At 44.0% G+C, this 17,013-nt stretch overlaps 2 protein-coding genes across 2 annotated transcripts in view; one reads left to right on the top strand and one right to left on the bottom strand.

The window, feature by feature from the left end:
* The window catches only part of hs1bp3 (HCLS1 binding protein 3), a 259,964-nt gene that overhangs the window by 59,485 nt on the left and 183,466 nt on the right, over positions 1-17,013 (bottom strand). The gene's annotated exons all lie outside the window — the stretch shown is intronic.
* The window catches only part of adam22 (ADAM metallopeptidase domain 22), a gene marked incomplete at its 5' end in the record, with an annotated part of 151,043 nt that overhangs the window by 126,479 nt on the left and 7,551 nt on the right, over positions 1-17,013 (top strand). The window contains 4 exons of the mRNA XM_080427209.1: positions 3,793-3,883; positions 4,572-4,625; positions 10,791-10,988; positions 16,548-16,648. Of these exons, the coding sequence (XP_080283335.1) occupies positions 3,793-3,883; positions 4,572-4,625; positions 10,791-10,988; positions 16,548-16,648 (444 nt within the window). The remainder of the gene's footprint in view (positions 1-3,792; positions 3,884-4,571; positions 4,626-10,790; positions 10,989-16,547; positions 16,649-17,013) is intronic.

Genomic DNA, 17,013 nt, shown 5'->3' with positions numbered 1-17,013 from the left:
TCTGTTACAAGTAAAAGTCCAGAATCAAAAATTTACTTGAGTAAAAGTACAAAAGTATTGGCATCAACATGTACTTAAAGTACCAAAAGTAAAAGTACTACATATTTGAAAATAGCAGATCTACAAGCTCACAACGCGTCGCGATACGACGCGTTGTGAGCTTGTAGATCGGCTATTTTCAAATAGCCAAGGTATAAAATAGGTTTAAAGTGGTTAATGCATGTTTCATTATATCATAATTTACATCTGAAAAGTAACTAGTAACTAAAGTTTTCAAGTAAATGTAGTGTAGTAAAAGTACAATATTTGCCTCTGAGATGTAGTGGAGTAGTATTAGAAATTGGAAATACTCAAGTAAAGTACAAATACCTCAAAATTGTACTTAAGTACAGTACTTGAAGTAAATGTACTTTCCACTACTGTTCATATCTATGCTGTCGGGCAGAAACCAGCTATGTCCAAAATATCAAAGTTGGTATACAGTGACTTTATACATTGTCTTGGCAATACATTGATACTTGAACGTGTCCTTATATTATCATCACTTTACCCAAATACAGCTCAAGTGGAGTTAGGAGTTTTTTTTATTACCATTAACACATTGACCGCCAGAGGTTAATCTCATAATGTACTCACCAGTGCCAACGTTTTATTGTTGTTTTTAGTTTTTTTTACGTCGCCATAGACCTCGTTAAAATCCTTAAGATTGAGCTGTGCACTGTTTGTAAACATCGCGGAGATCTCCCTGCGTCTACCAGTCCAAACCACGTGTCAAACGGAGCCGCCATGTTGTAGTTAGAACGGTTTATGTTAAACAGTGATCAGCGAGGAGAAAAACTACAATCGAAGAAAATGGCGTTTCAGTGTGCGCTTTAGAATGGAGGCCGACGGGATCGGCAAAACGTGATCCCGAATAATTCCGTTTCCGGTGGTGTTACAATGAAATGTGCCGTATAGACATTTTTTTTCGAAAAAAAGGAAAAAGCACCACAGCCCGTAGGCTACGGGATCGGCGCTTTACGGTTGGATTTATAGGCCCGTAGGCTACGGGCCCGGTGGTCAATGTGTGACCAAAAAAAAAGTACAAACCACCAGTTAACTCCACAAGTTGGAGTTGTTCCGACAGTTTGAGGATCCAATGGAGTTAGGAGGTTTAGTCAGAAGCACTTTTTTAATACTTTAATTTTCATTGGTTCAATATTTGTAAGACCCACACACAGACGTAGAGGGTGTTCAATAGCACTGATTCATACATTTTAAAAAGGTTCGTTGAAAAATTTAGCTTGTTTCTGCCCGACAGCGACGATAATATTTTCAGTGATGTAATAAAGACTAGTTTTCTTTTAGGAAAGCCTTTCTCATACTTCTACGCTCCCCTCAGCTCTCCTAATGTCTGTCTCCCCTACGCCTGTCTCCTTCTTAGCCTTCCTACTTTCTGCCTCCCCTAACACTGTCTCTCACTCAGCTTTTCCACCGTGTGAAATAACAAAGACAAAGAAGAGTAAGAAAAGCTCTGTTGGCTTTTTAAAACAGTTGCAGTTGTTGGAATGTGGACTTTAATTTGGACACACTGAGTCTTCTTTGTGTCTCTCTCTCTTTGTGTTGGACTCAACGTCTGTCCCTGTAAACACATTTTATTTTATTTTGCTGTATTGAACCATGCATGTCATTTGTTTATTTTGTTTTTGGCTCATTATTTTTCACGTTCATTCTTTGTCGACAGGGCTCATGTCTTTGACGGCGTGACTGGAGGTCAGATTTCAGTTCATCTTGGTTGTGTTTGTATCGTCTTTGATGTCATTTCCTGGTTCTTCCTCCTCACCTCATCTCTGTGTTGATAAAAGAAAAAGAAAAAGCTGTGTATTGTGTGTGTGTGACCCCAGTTGAGTCTCAACCCAGTCTACTGCTGGTTTTCTGTTCTACCAGCACTCGTTAACTCACCTGGTTTCCGAGGTCCAAAGCAGGCGGCCGGCAAGCATCCATTTATTTCAAATGAAGCCAAAAAGGAAGTGCCGAATTCCCTGCAGTTCTCATTAATGGCCCAGCAGGTGTCGGTATTTCCCCCCCCTGCTGGCTGCAGAAGGGATTTGACCGGACTTTACACTTGATTGTATTACCTCAGTAATCATTATCATAAATACTTTCAGTCGCTAGTTTAAAGTCTTCTTTCAATTACCATGACATGTGTTTTTGTAAATTAGCCTCCCTTTACATTTTTTATTTAATTTAATTGACCTACTGGCCCTACTGAGTGAAGACCCGCCCTTGCAGGCCTTCCAGCCAATAGCATTAGTTTTCAGTTGCTTTTTTGGGACCGGAAAATTCCTAGATAGTGGATTTGAATCAGCTGAAATAGTGGCTTCAAAGCGCGTCGGTAGAAACCAATGGGTCACGTGACGGCTCCCTTCTTCGTCCATATTTTTTACAGTCTATGGTCCAAAGTTGAACATTTAAGGGAAACCAGCAGCGCTCTGGGTCTCCAGGAGAACCACAGAGCTGTAGAACCAGGACCAGTGATCAGTGGACGTGTTACAGAATGCTGTAGTACTGAGGTGTTGTAACAAACAGCGTTCCCTCGTTCCTGGTTGATCCCCTCCTGTCGCTTTCCTTTCAGGCTTTTCCTCTTAAGCGTGGTGGTCAGTGTGTCTGTGTGACTGATGGTCAGTGTGTCTGTGTGACTGATGGTCAGTGTGTGTCTAGTCCAGTGCTTCTCAAACGCCGTGCCTTGGGATTTTGTGACAACTATATAAAACCATCAATTATTTTTTACTTTTTACTTTTTACTATATCAGTTCATTGTGTGAACTAATTTCCCAATACTAAGGCAAAAATAATGTACCCTAAAAATATATATTTGAACCACTTTCTACCTGGCATCCCTATTTTTGGCATGTCATTATAGGCATTTTATATATAATTTTTTCCCCCTTATTTTTTATTTATTCAGTTTTTGCTAAAACATAATCTCCCCCCTGGCGGAGATAAAAGAAAGTGGCTAAAATAGCTGATCCACAAGCTCGCAACATGCCGCAATTGTAAAGTTCTTGAATGAAGCCCAATGCAATTCTTTAACTCCAGAGACAGTTTATTTTAACCTCTTTTACTTGATAACATCAAAGTAATGAATGTACGTCTTTCACTGGCAAACAACATCCATTGTAACATCCTTTTCTAGCATTATGAAATACAAAGCGCCCCCCTTGTGGATCAAATGGAATACTGTCAGATCATAAACGTCACAGCATTGACGAGTTGTAAGCATCGTAGATCGTCTGTTTTCGCTATGAATACAGGCGTGCCTTGGGATCTGGACCCGTCCATTGGCGTGCCTTTGGACACAGACAGTGTGAGAACCACAGATCTATAGTCCATTGGTTCTCAAAGGGGGATCCGGGGACCCCTAGGGGTCCCTGGGGGGGGTCCCCAGCAAAATTAGTTGATATAGCGTCACAATAATTTTAACCACTTTAACCATATTTTATACTTTGGCTATTCAAAATTAGCAGATCTACAAGCTCATAGAGCACGAGCCGCGCTATGAGCTGGTAGATCTGCTATTTTTGAAAAATCCCTTGCACAAAAATATTTTCGAGATGGGGGTCCGTAGCCAAATAGATATCATTTTGGGGGTCCTTGCCATGAAAAAGTTTGAGAACCACGGGTCTAGTCTATATGCCCTGTTTGCCCAGATTATTGTGTACCGGGGGACAAAAGCACCTGCTACATCTTCCTCCCCACCAACCCCCACCCCACCCCACCCCACCCCTCCTCTGTCTCCTCTCTGTGTGTCAGGTATGATCAGCACCAACGTCATCGTCGGTGCCATCGTGGGCTCCATCCTCTTCCTGGGTCTCATCCTGGCCGTCACAGCCTGGGCCTACAAGTAAGTGTCACCTGAAACGGGACACATTCACTCCGGTCGGCAGACAACAGCAGGGCTACCCCGTGCTTTGGGGGTCGTCTGCTAGGTGTGTGTGTGTGTGACTGTGTGTGTCTGTGTATTTTTGGCGGGAGCCAGGCCTTGCGGAACTCACCGGGAGCCGATTGTTCTTGGTAAATCGATCGATCATGTTCAACTGATGGATCTTGTTAAATCGATTGATTATATTGTATCGATCGGTTATGTTGAACTGGGTCCAACACCTGGTAGGTCTGTACCACAGAAATACAGTAGATGGTGGTCTGCTCTGCATAATACTAAATCATATACAAAAATTGCAGCCTTTTGATTTGGAATTTACATTAGTCTGTGTTATATATATTTTTTATTATGGAGCGTTCTTCTTTTCTTTATTATTGTTATCGTCGTTTTTTTTATTATTACTATTATTATTATTATTACCCTTATTATTATTATTATTATTGTTATTATTATTACCCTTATTATTATTATTATTATTATTATTATTACCCTTATTATTATTATTACCATTATTATTATTATTATTATTGTTGTTATCATTATATAAAACCATGGGGCTTTCTGGTGGCTCAACAGTAGGTCTCCAGGAGCGAGGCTCAGATAATGACGTCAGTCTTGTCTCATGTTGCTACGTTGTTCCATCCACCAGGAACTACAGACAGAGACGCTACATGGAGTCTGAGGTCCACCGAAGATTCTGCCGGTTTGTTAAATCTAACACTGAGATATGAATATAACACATTAATATAACACTGAGATATGAATATAACACATTAATATAACACTGAGATATGAATATAACACATTAATATAACACTGAGATATGAATCTAACACTGAGATATGAATCTAACACTGAGATATGAAAATAACACATTAATATAACACTGAGATATGAATATAACACATTAATATAACACTGAGATATGAATCTAACACTGAGATATGAATCTAACACTGAGATATGAAAATAACACATTAATATAACACTGAGATATGAATATAACACATTAATATAACACTGAGATATGAATATAACACTGAGATATGAATATAACACTGAGATATGAATATAACACATGTGCATCTAGCACTGAGATATTAATATACCACATATGAATCTAACACACATATGGATATAACACTGAGATATGAATATAACACGTATGAATGTAACACACATATGAATATAACACACATGATGGATATAACACATATGATTGTAACACACATATGAATCTAACACACATATGGATATAACACTGAGATATGAATCTAACAGTGAGATATGAATCTAACACACATATGAATCTAACAGTGAGATATGAATCTAACACACATATGAATCTAACACACATATGGATATAACACTGAGATATGAATATAACATATGAATCTAACACACATATGGATATAACAGTGAGATATGAATATACCACATATGCATCTAACACGGATGTGTTCATATGACGTGGCTCTCCACTCCATCACTGCATGTGTCATGTGACGTCACTCATTGTTATGGATCTATTCCATGATGTCATGCTGGATCTCTATCCAGAGCCAAGCAGAGTCTCCTCCAAAGAAACCTCAGACAAACTCAAACTGCTATTAGAGTCTGCATGCACCATTAATAACCACTTCAACCCCATCTTTCTGTCTTTTCTGTGCTCTGTTTTTGTGGGGAAAGCTTTCGCTGAAAATAGCAGATCGACAAGCTCACAACGCGTTGTGAGCTTGTTGATCTGCTATTTTCAGCGAAAGCTTTCCCCACAATACGGACGCTGGGGTCTAAGTGGTTAAAGGAATATGCTGCTGTTTTTCAACCATATCCACATTTATTTACGGTATGGAGTCCATACACAAAGTAACACCAGCATTTCTTGCTCAATATATCACGGCCCAATAAAAAAAAATACTACAATACCCAGAATACCTTGCTCTATAGCTTCACAATACAGTTCAGATTCCTCCTCGTCAGTGTTCAGAATACGTTGCCTGGAAGTAGGTCACATTCCTGCAGCGATACCAAGCCATAGGCTACTCATATCAATAGTATAGCTGGTGTTATTTATGTACTTCATGCAATAACTGAAGGGATATGACTGGAAAATGACAAAATATTCTTTAACTCAACAATGTTGTCATTTCATATTCCGCTGTTCGTTAGCTTCTTTCTTTCTTTCTTTCTTTCTTTCTTCCTTTTCCTCTCCTCTCCTCTCCTCTCCTCTCCTCTCCTCTCCTCTCCTCTCCTCTCCTCTCCTCTCCTCTCTTTCTTTCTGTCTTTCTGTCTTTCTTTCTTTCCTCAGTAGCACATTATCTTGTATAACACACACACACACCCCATCCGTAATGAAGTGAATGTGTGCGCTCCAATGTTCAATCTCTTCCATGCGTTTCCATCCTTCACAGTTCAACCGTCTCATGGTAACGTTGCAGATTGCAGCCCTGCTGCACGTTGCAGCATGCGGCCCGGAGTGCTGCATGGTGGCAGCGTTGCAGCATGCGGCCCTGAGAGCTGCATGGTGGCAGCGTTGCAGCATGCGGCCCTGAGTGCTGCATGGTGGCAGCGTTGCAGCATGCGGCCCTGAGAGCAGCATGCGGCCCTGAGAGCAGCATGGTGGCAGCGTTGCAGCATGCGGCCCTGGGTGCTGCATGGTGGCAGCGTTGCAGCATGCGGCCCTGAGAGCAGCATGCGGCCCTGAGAGCAGCATGGTGGCAGCGTTGCAGCATGCGGCCCTGAGAGCTGCATGGTGGCAGCGTTGCAGCATGCGGCCCTGAGAGCAGCATGCGGCCCTGAGAGCAGCATGGTGGCAGCGTTGCAGCATGCGGCCCTGAGAGCTGCATGGTGGCAGCGTTGCAGCATGCGGCCCTGAGAGCAGCATGGTGGCAGCGTTGCAGCATGCGGCCCTGAGTGCTGCATGGTGGCAGCGTTGCAGCATGCGGCCCTGAGAGCAGCATGGTGGCAGCGTTGCAGCATGCGGCCCTGAGAGCTGCATGGTGGCAGCGTTGCAGCATGCGGCCCTGAGAGCTGCATGGTGGCAGCGTTGCAGCATGCGGCCCTGAGAGCAGCATGGTGGCAGCGTTGCAGCATGCGGCCCTGAGTGCTGCATGGTGGCAGCGTTGCAGCATGCGGCCCTGAGAGCAGCATGGTGGCAGCGTTGCAGCACGCGGCCCTGAGAGCTGCATGGTGGCAGCGTTGCAGCATGCGGCCCTGGGTGCTGCATGGTGGCAGCGTTGCAGCATGCGGCCCTGGAGAGCTGCATGGTGGCAGCGTTGCAGCATGCGGCCCTGAGAGCAGCATGGTGGCAGCGTTGCAGCTTGCGGCCCTGAGTGCTGCATGGTGGCAGCGTTGCAGCACGCGGCCCTGGGTGCTGCATGGTGGCAGCGTTGCAGCATGCGACCCTGGGTGCTGCATGGTGGCAGCGTTGCAGCATGCGGCCCTGGGTGCTGCATGGTGGCAGCGTTGCAGCATGCGGTCCTGAGAGCTGCATGGTGGCAGCGTTGCAGCATGCGGCCCGGAGTGCTGCATGGTGGCAGCGTTGCAGCATGCGGCCCTGAGTGCTGCATGGTGGCAGCGTTGCAGCATGCGGCCCGGAGTGCTGCATGGTGGCAGCGTTGCAGCATGCGGCCCTGAGTGCTGCATGGTGGCAGCGTTGCAGCATGCGGCCCTGAGTGCTGCATGGTGGCAGCGTTGCAGCACGCGGCCCTGAGAGCTGCATGGTGGCAGTGTTGCAGCATGCGGCCCTGAGAGCTGCATGGTGGCAGCGTTGCAGCATGCGGCCCTGAGAGCTGCATGGTGGCAGCGTTGCAGCATGCGGCCCTGAGTGCTGCATGGTGGCAGCGTTGCAGCATGCGGCCCTGAGAGCTGCATGGTGGCAGCGTTGCAGCATGCGGCCCTGAGAGCTGCATGGTGGCAGCGTTGCAGCATGCGGCCCTGAGAGCTGCATGGTGGCAGCGTTGCAGCATGCGGCCCTGAGTGCTGCATGGTGGCAGCGTTGCAGCATGCGGCCCTGAGTGCTGCATGGTGGCAGCGTTGCAGCATGCGGCCCTGAGAGCTGCATGGTGGCAGCGTTGCAGCATGCGGCCCTGAGTGCTGCATGGTGGCAGCGTTGCAGCATGCGGCCCTGAGAGCTGCATGGTGGCAGCGTTGCAGCATGCGGCCCTGAGAGCTGCATGGTGGCAGCGTTGCAGCATGCGGCCCTGAGTGCTGCATGGTGGCAGCGTTGCAGCATGCGGCCCTGAGAGCTGCATGGTGGCAGCGTTGCAGCATGTGGCCCTGAGAGCTGCATGGTGGCAGCGTTGCAGCATGCGGCCCTGAGTGCTGCATGGTGGCAGCGTTGCAGCATGCGGCCCTGAGAGCTGCATGGTGGCAGCGTTGCAGCATGTGGCCCTGAGAGCTGCATGGTGGCAGCGTTGCAGCATGCGGCCCTGAGTGCTGCATGGTGGCAGCGTTGCAGCATGCGGCCCTGAGAGCTGCATGGTGGCAGCGTTGCAGCATGCGGCCCTGAGAGCTGCATGGTGGCAGCGTTGCAGCATGCGGCCCTGAGAGCTGCATGGTGGCAGCGTTGCAGCATGCGGCCCTGAGAGCTGCATGGTGGCAGCGTTGCAGCATGCGGCCCTGAGAGCTGCATGGTGGCAGCGTTGCAGCATGCGGCCCTGAGTGCTGCATGGTGGCAGCGTTGCAGCATGCGGCCCTGGGTGCTGCATGGTGGCAGCGTTGCAGCATGCGGCCCTGAGAGCTGCATGGTGGCAGCGTTGCAGCATGCGGCCCTGAGTGCTGCATGGTGGCAGCGTTGCAGCATGCGGCCCTGAGAGCTGCATGGTGGCAGCGTTGCAGCATGCGGCCCTGAGAGCTGCATGGTGGCAGCGTTGCAGCATGCGGCCCTGAGTGCTGCATGGTGGCAGCGTTGCAGCATGCGGCCCTGGGTGCTGCATGGTGGCAGCGTTGCAGCATGCGGCCCTGAGAGCTGCATGGTGGCAGCGTTGCAGCATGCGGCCCTGAGTGCTGCATGGTGGCAGCGTTGCAGCTTGCAGTCATGCTGCACGTTGCAGATTGCAGCCATAGTGCATGCTCTCTGCATGATTGAGCATCGTTTGATGAGGAATGCTGGATGGAATGTAGTGATATTTATGTCCTATGTTGATTGTACGATGTTACTTTGTACTACATGGAATGCAATGTTGTCCCTGTGCCATAGCATACTGTACTTATGTCAGAGTTAATACTGTATGTCACTGAGATCAACTTTTATACAGCTAAACCACAACATCTGTGTTAATTTTACACTCTCTGTGTTAAATTAACACTCCAGATTTGGCTGTGTACTGCTTCTCAAATGATTCAGATTATGTTGTTTGCCTACTTTTCTGTTATTTTGATAGATGGTGAACTTGAGGTATTTTATCTGATACATGTGGTATTTCAAATGTAATGTGACTAACTGTGCTGCAACGTGAGTTGTCTGCATTTCTGCTCGTCGTCAAAATATGACACCCAGGTCACCCAGCACCTCGTTTAGTTTACCTTTTCTGTCACCCTGAGGTACAAATCATGCATTCAATCAATACAATGAATGCTATTCACCAGGGCTGGCCCATGGGCCTGTACTCTAGTGACACCTGTAGGGCAAACGTTCCCCTTAGCACGCGCTATCTCGAAATCCAATTGGCAGTTTGCCATGAAATCAGCTGAGCACAAATAATGTCCCTGGAGGATGAACCCTAACTATTGGATTGACAGCCATGCCCTATCCTAGAATTTTTATTTATCATATATAAATAAATAAATCACAACAAACATGAGAATTATAATGATCGTCACATAACTGCGAGTGAGCAAAATCATGTGTACAATCAGGAAAAACGTTTTGATCGACATTTGCCCCCAGCTTGTGTCAAGCGATTCTTGGTGGCCTGTTGGGGCTAATTTATAATTTATTTAAAAAAAAAAAGAGTGATTTTTAAATCGCAGCTTGCGATTTAAAATCTGTCATTGTATTATTTTCATTGAGCAACATGGCCATGCCATGAAGCATGAATGAGGCTTTGGCAGCATTCCCCTGTGGTGAATCACAGCTTGGCCGGGGCATTCCAACCAACGCAATTGGCTGGAAAGCTATAGCGATGGTGGGGAGGGTGATTTTTTGTCGCTGCACCAGCAACTCCCACAGGTTGGTCAGCGTTGCCTGTTCAGTGGGGAGATGAACTGAGAAGAATATAGCGCGTTCCTTCGCATGCATTACGTCGTCCCTGTGAAACTCCTCACCGTCAGGCTGAAAACAAGCCAACTGGCGACGCGACGTGTGTCAGAAGTGACTCATGTTCGTCTACGGACCAACCGGTAGGGCCTAGCCTACGGCACAAGGGCGGGAATAGGCTCTATGCACAGCGGCCATATTGGGAATGAATTGGGCCCCTTCCTTACTTCCTTCACAGGTGTTACCAATGATACTAATTAAGGCTCTGTACACTCTCAGAGTTACACACCCACCATAAGGGGCCATTTAGGAACCAAAATGGAGTGTGTCTAGTGAGCCAACATGCACGATATCAGCACCCTGACCAGAATGGAACAGAGCCTTCATTAATATCATTGGTAACACCTGTGAAGGAAGTAAGAAGAGGCCCAATTTCTTTCCAATATGGCCGCTGTGCATATCCTATTGGGAAATAACGGAAACTGGGAGGGAAAAAAGGGGAAGGGGTTCAAAAGAATTGACAGTATTCCAACATGGTGTTCCAACAAGAGCAAACAACACTTTGAAGACGGCCTTCACAAAGAGAATCATGTTGATTCCTCCTCTTCTTCTTCTTCTTCTTCTACTACTTCTTCTTCTTCTCCTCCTCCTTCTGAATGTGCGTTGCAGTCCGGTACCTCCGGGGGACTATGTGAAGAAACCCGGGGACGGGGACTCCTTCTACAGTGACATGCCCCCGGGAGTGAGCACCAACTCTGGCTGCAGCTCCAAAAAGAGGTCTGGCTGTCTGTCTAACCTCCAGATCACACTGTCCTTCACCCCATCCCTTCCCTCCATCTCCCAGAACATCTCACTGTTTGGCTTCAGGTGACGCAGCTTTCATTCCATTACGCCATCCTTCATTTTGCCTCTGAGTGACTGAGAGAGAGAGAGAGAGAGAGAGAGAGAGAGAGAGAGAGAGAGAGAGAGAGAGAGAGAGAGAGAGAGAGAGAGAGAGAGAGAGAGAGAGAGAGAGAGAGAGAGAGAGAGAGAGAGAGAGAGAGAGAGAGAGAGAGAGAGAGAGAGAGAGAGAGAGAGTTCTGTCTCACTCGTGCACAGTAAAACCCTCTGTGTGAATTTATCTCCAAGAGTTTGCAAAATAAACCAAATGGACACTCTCTGAAAATGGATGAATTAACACAAAGGATTTTACAGTGTGTGTATTATGGCTCTACCTTTTGTGCATATCATGCTTCTTTTAAATGATGAAGTCATTTCCCCCCCCACCCCGCCTGGGCTCCATTGTCCTTGCTGTTGCTAAGTGATGATAAAATATATATATATCATCCCTTCTTTTGAGCTTAGAGCTTCATGTATACCAGAGACACAGCTGTCAAATACAATCTGATGGAGCCTCCATCAGATGTAGATCCAGCATGGAGGCCAAAAGCAGTTGAGGCTCAACAAGTGGACAAAACACACGCCATTTAAACACAATAACGACTAGAGAGGTTCATGTGCTCAGCAGAGCTATGACGCATATCTGATGTGTGAGTCCATATCTGGGCAAGGTTGTAGCCCGATCAGGCCGCCAATTACTTCCACTGTATAGAATGTTAAATATTTTAAAAAAAATCTATAAAACATAATTATGTTTAAAAATCTATAAAACGTATGTTAAGAGAACTCTACTGGCAGTATGCACAACACATTTGGTGCTGATCAGTTCAGTGGTTTTGCAAGATTAGCCCCAAACAGACAAACACACAGACAAACACACAGACAGACACACAGACCCCCAATGTGCCTTCGGCCTGGCGGAGATAAGTAGAAAGGTGCACTCAGGGGAGTGCATTATGTTCTGCCAGAGAATCTCTGATGTCATATTTATGACATCATCAAGACTGATAGGCGGGTGGTGGATTCCTTGGCCTACTGGCAGCATGCACGAGGCATTTGGTGCTGATCTGTGGAGTGCATTATGCGAGATTTGCCACAGACAGACAGACAGACAGACAGGCAGACACACACGGGGGTGAAAACACAATCATCCCCCTGCCTTTAGCCTGGTGGAGCTACAGTAATAATCATTTCAAATAGATCTTTCTTTCTTTCTTTCTGTCTCCTTTATTTATTCAGGGAAACCCATTGAGAGCAAGCTCTCTTTTTCAAGGACGCCCTGATAACAAACATTTGAATCACATTACAATGTCACAACTAATTTAACAATAAAGCAAAAAAGAAAAGCAGAAGCATAAAACAACATTAAAATAATCGCAAAAGGCGGCATAGATGACATTTTCAGATTGTCCTTCACCTGATATTTGAGTGAAAGAATGTTTTAACACGTTCTCCTTGAAAAACATCAGGTAGCAGCCAGCAGAGTTCATTATGTTCATTATTAAGTTCATTATTATTAGGACTTATTAGGACATTTAGACTGAGCCTTATTGTGTTGATAGAACAAGCTCAACTGGGTTTGGCACCGTTAGATTGTATTCGACAGCTAAGCTGTGTGTTTTGTCTATCTCTGATTATGTTGGATGTGTTATAGGATACTGATAGATCATACAGTACCCTCCCTACCCCCTAAGTAAGGACATTAAATTGAATGATCAATGTCAATCCAAGTGATGGTAACAACTAGGAAAATAGGGCCCAGGTTGGGAAACTGCTGTTTGTTTATAATGGCTTTGGTACATGTTAGAATCCACAATGTTGATTTAACTCTTCACCCTTTCAGAGTTTAATTAAAGGTAGGGTAAGTGATATTTTTTGGTTAAAACAAAAAGTTTTAGTTAAAAGGTTAAAGCACTATATTCTGAATGTACTCTTTGCTAGAGTGTTTGTTCGGTAACAGGAGTCTCCTTGTCTCTCCAGCTCTTTAATAAACAGAAAATACGTTTTCAGGTAGGTGACAAAATCTCAGCCAATAGGGAGCGAGTAGCCATTTATAAGCTTCATTTTTATAGTGTTCTAGCTCCAATTTTGTCTGCTCATGTCTTTGTGTCATCACTTCCAATTTCACTTGTTTAATCTGTATCCTGGCTGAGTTCTCTGTCCTGATTGGATCAAATTTGTATCCTGACCTGAAAATGCATTTTCTGTTTAATAAAGAGCTGGAGAGGCATGGAGACTCCTGTAACTGAACAAACACTCTATAGCAATGACTACTATCAGAATATAGAGCTATTTAACACCAGTGTTGGAAAAGTTACTAAAACATAGTAATATATTACTTATTACATATTACTTGTTTAAAAAGTAATATAGTTACTTTACCTATTACTCCCTGCCAAAAGTAATTTGTTACTTTACTAGTTACTGGGAAAAAGTTATATATTACTTTAAGTTACATATTACTGTAGTTACATTCCAACACTGTGTTGGAAAAGTTACAAAAACATAGTAATATATTACTTATTACATATTACTTGTTTAAAAAGTAATATAGTTACTTTACTTATTACTCCCTGCAAAAAGTAATTAGTTACTTTACTAGTTACTGGAAAAAAAGTAATAATATTACTTTAAGTTACATATTACTTTAGTTACTTTCCAACACTGTTTTAACACTTATTTTAACTAAATAAATCACTTATCCTACCTTTAACTCTCTTGATGAAGTGGGCAGTATACTGTTGAGAAGCATTTGATAGCATGTTTAAGAACCCACGTATGAACTGGGATCTTGTATTACTTACAAGACAAAGTAGGCCTTGCTTACTGCTGTTTGCCATCGTAGGGTAGCATGGATGCGATCATCCCGTTACCGTGGTAACTGGGTAGCATGGATGGGATCATTCATCAATTACCATGACGTTGCCTCACTGCTGCTGTTTACCATGGCACCATAATGTGCTCCTCCCCCTTTGCATGCCCCGCCCACTCTCCACAGCCCCATACATCACCATTTCATCGATAGACTAGACTTACTGTATGAATATGTACAAATCACCAAGTCTATACTGTATATCAGTCATTTATATATTTTTTTCTAAGAATCATAAGGAATGTCTTGAATTAATGTACAGCGTTGGGTTAATAAACATAACCTGACTCCGCCAGATGGGGGCGGTATTGACTTCACAATACAGCCTCCATCTGGACTCGCTCAGACATTAGAGCTGCCCGCATCGCTGCGTGTTCGAACCAATCAGCGGCTGCTAGGGGCGGGATCATCCAATCACCTTCCAAGTAGCTTGAAAAAAAAGGGACGGCCCCTTCATCGATTGTGCTGCCGAGGTCCCAGATGGAAGTAGCCTGTGAAACAAATGTGACGCAAGCTTCTTCCATCTGGCAGAGTCAGGTTATAACAAACATACTTGTTTAAAAATGTCAGGTGGTGCAACTATCTGAGCGTACATGTTGACAAGCAGTGGCTCTGGAGGCATAGCGGTCGTCTGGGGACCAGAAAGTCCCCGCTTCGATCCTTGCCTCCTCCAGGCTTCATGTCACCTGGTTAACCGTTTAAGCCAGGGGTCTTCAACGTGTTCAGGCCAAGGACCCCCTAGCTGAGAGAGAGATGAAGCAGGGACCCCCTCTATATTGTATACAATTGTTTCAGATTCAACTTTTTTTATTTACTTGGTCTGCTCTTTTTTCCCTCTACACCAAACACCTCTTTGCCAAAAATAGATCTGCTATTTTTGGCTGAAGTTAGTCCTCAGAAAAGGGATGCTATAGGGTTCAAGTGGTTAAGGTAAAAAAAAATCATATCACACAAAGATTTGGCGGACCCCCTGTAGTAACTCTGAGGACCCCCTGTTGTAGACCCCTGGTTTAAGCCCTATTTTATACTTTGGCTATTTTAGGAAGAGTGTGAACATTTTTTTAAACTCCTGACAAAATGGTGTAAAAAGACATTCTGCATATTATGTCCAAAATAGGGACGCCAGGGTTGATGTGGTTATGTGTCCCTGAGCAAGAGTATTTAAAGGGATAGTTCACCCAAAAATGTTTTGGCATCAATACAAATACCATTTCAGGAAAGCAATTATTGTGGCCAATACCTGAAGCTTTCAAAAGATACTTTGATATATTGAATATTTTATTAGGCAAAAAAATGTAAACAGCACAATTACATTTATTATACTTTGTCTAAAAGGTCCGTCCAAAAAAAGTCCTTGCGGTCTTGTTTCCATTGGGGTCCTTGGTATTCAATTCATAGACATATATAGTAACAACCAAACAGTTCAAATATCAACACAAAAATTCAGAAAAAAAAAAACACTATATGTGCTTAGTTGGATGTTTAGTCAGAAGCAGAGAGCTGTTTATCATACTGTTATAGCATAAATATACAGTATGTTATACACATGTTTTTTCTGCATACAGTATACAGTAGTCTGTACAATCTTAGACATACACTGTAACTTTATGGTGGTCGTAACTTTGTCGTTAAAGGGATACTTCACTTTCGGGCCGGGGACACATTTAAAAAAAATATTAAAAATAAATGAAAAAAGTTATGGAAAATTCATGGCCCCCTCACACATTAGTAGGACACTCTAATGCGTGAGGGGGCCATGAATTTTCCATAACTTTTTTCATTTATTTTTAATATTTTTTTTAAATGTGTCCCCGGCCCTAAAGTGAAGTATCCCTTTAAGTGGATGTTTCTGTTGATTTCCACCATGGATGCTCTAATGTTGCACCGCCTCACATTTTAATGGTTGGTAGGACCAGAACTCAGGTGAGAAAATGAATCGTCAGTAAAAGCTGTACAAAACAACAAAACAAAACAACAAAACAAAATGACAATACATTGTTGATATTGCTAATTCAAATCCAGTTCTGGTCACTTATTATGACTTGTTTTCTCCAAAGTCATTCTTTACATTTTGTTATGTTAAAGGAGTGGTTCACCCAAAAATGACTTATTTCATATGAATTAAACACCCCGTGAAGCCTTGAATTCATGAAGATTTTTTTGTTTTTGTCGAATTCCTAAGCCAATATTTTCTTACCGGCGGAACGATGCTAATGTATCCGGTAGGTCTCCTACCGGAAATACACCCGGTCATCAAATTATTGTCTCAGGAATGCGAAAATGTATAGAAAATAAGTGATATTTTGGGTGAACTATTCCTTTAAATGATTTCTAATGAATCGTGGAAGTGGGGAGAACCCAGATCTTTGACTAATGAGGACTTGTGGCACATAAGGTAGTCAATGAGGTGTCGTGTGTATGAGTGAGTGTGTAGATCTAATAATGATGACTCATGAGGACTTGTGCTGTATATGGTTGTCAATGGCGTGTCATGTGTCGATGTGTGTGTAGCGCTAACGATGATGATGACGACTAATGAGGACTTGTTGTATATGCTGTTGTCAATGGCGTGCCATGTGTATTATGTGTGTGTGTGTGTTGATCTAATAATGACTAATGAGGACTTGTGCTGCGTGTGGTTGTCATTGATGTGTCATGTGTGTATGTGTGTACAGATCTAATGGTCTGTCACACTCGTGGAGTGAGAGGATTCCTGACGCCAAACACATCTCAGATATCTGTGAGAACGGCAGACCCAGGAGCAACTCCTGGCAAGGTAACACTACGTTTTCTTTGATTGAGACAGTGTGTGTAAGTATGTGCATGTGTGCGCACATGTTTGTAACATAACACGGTATAGAACGTGTTCTAGGCTGTAAATAATAATAAATACCCAGGAAGATAATGGAACACAGATACTGTACCTGCACCTGATAAATGTTTGGTTGGATGAATCTCTTAGACACACCAACATTGTTCTTGTGAACACTATTGTTGCTATTTGTGAAGTTCACTATTTCCATTTGGACATGTCAACTCGCCCACAAGGTTAGTGTTTATCAATACAGGGAAAGGCTGTGCAAAATAAATGAATAAATAAAATAAAATTCACACAGCTGAGCTATTCTCAATACTGTACCC

Source organism: Gymnoscopelus braueri, assembly GCF_963280865.1.
Source record: "Gymnoscopelus braueri genome assembly, chromosome: 4".
NCBI lineage: Eukaryota > Metazoa > Chordata > Actinopteri > Myctophiformes > Myctophidae > Gymnoscopelus > Gymnoscopelus braueri.
This window is presented reverse-complemented; position numbering and strand designations above follow the sequence as displayed.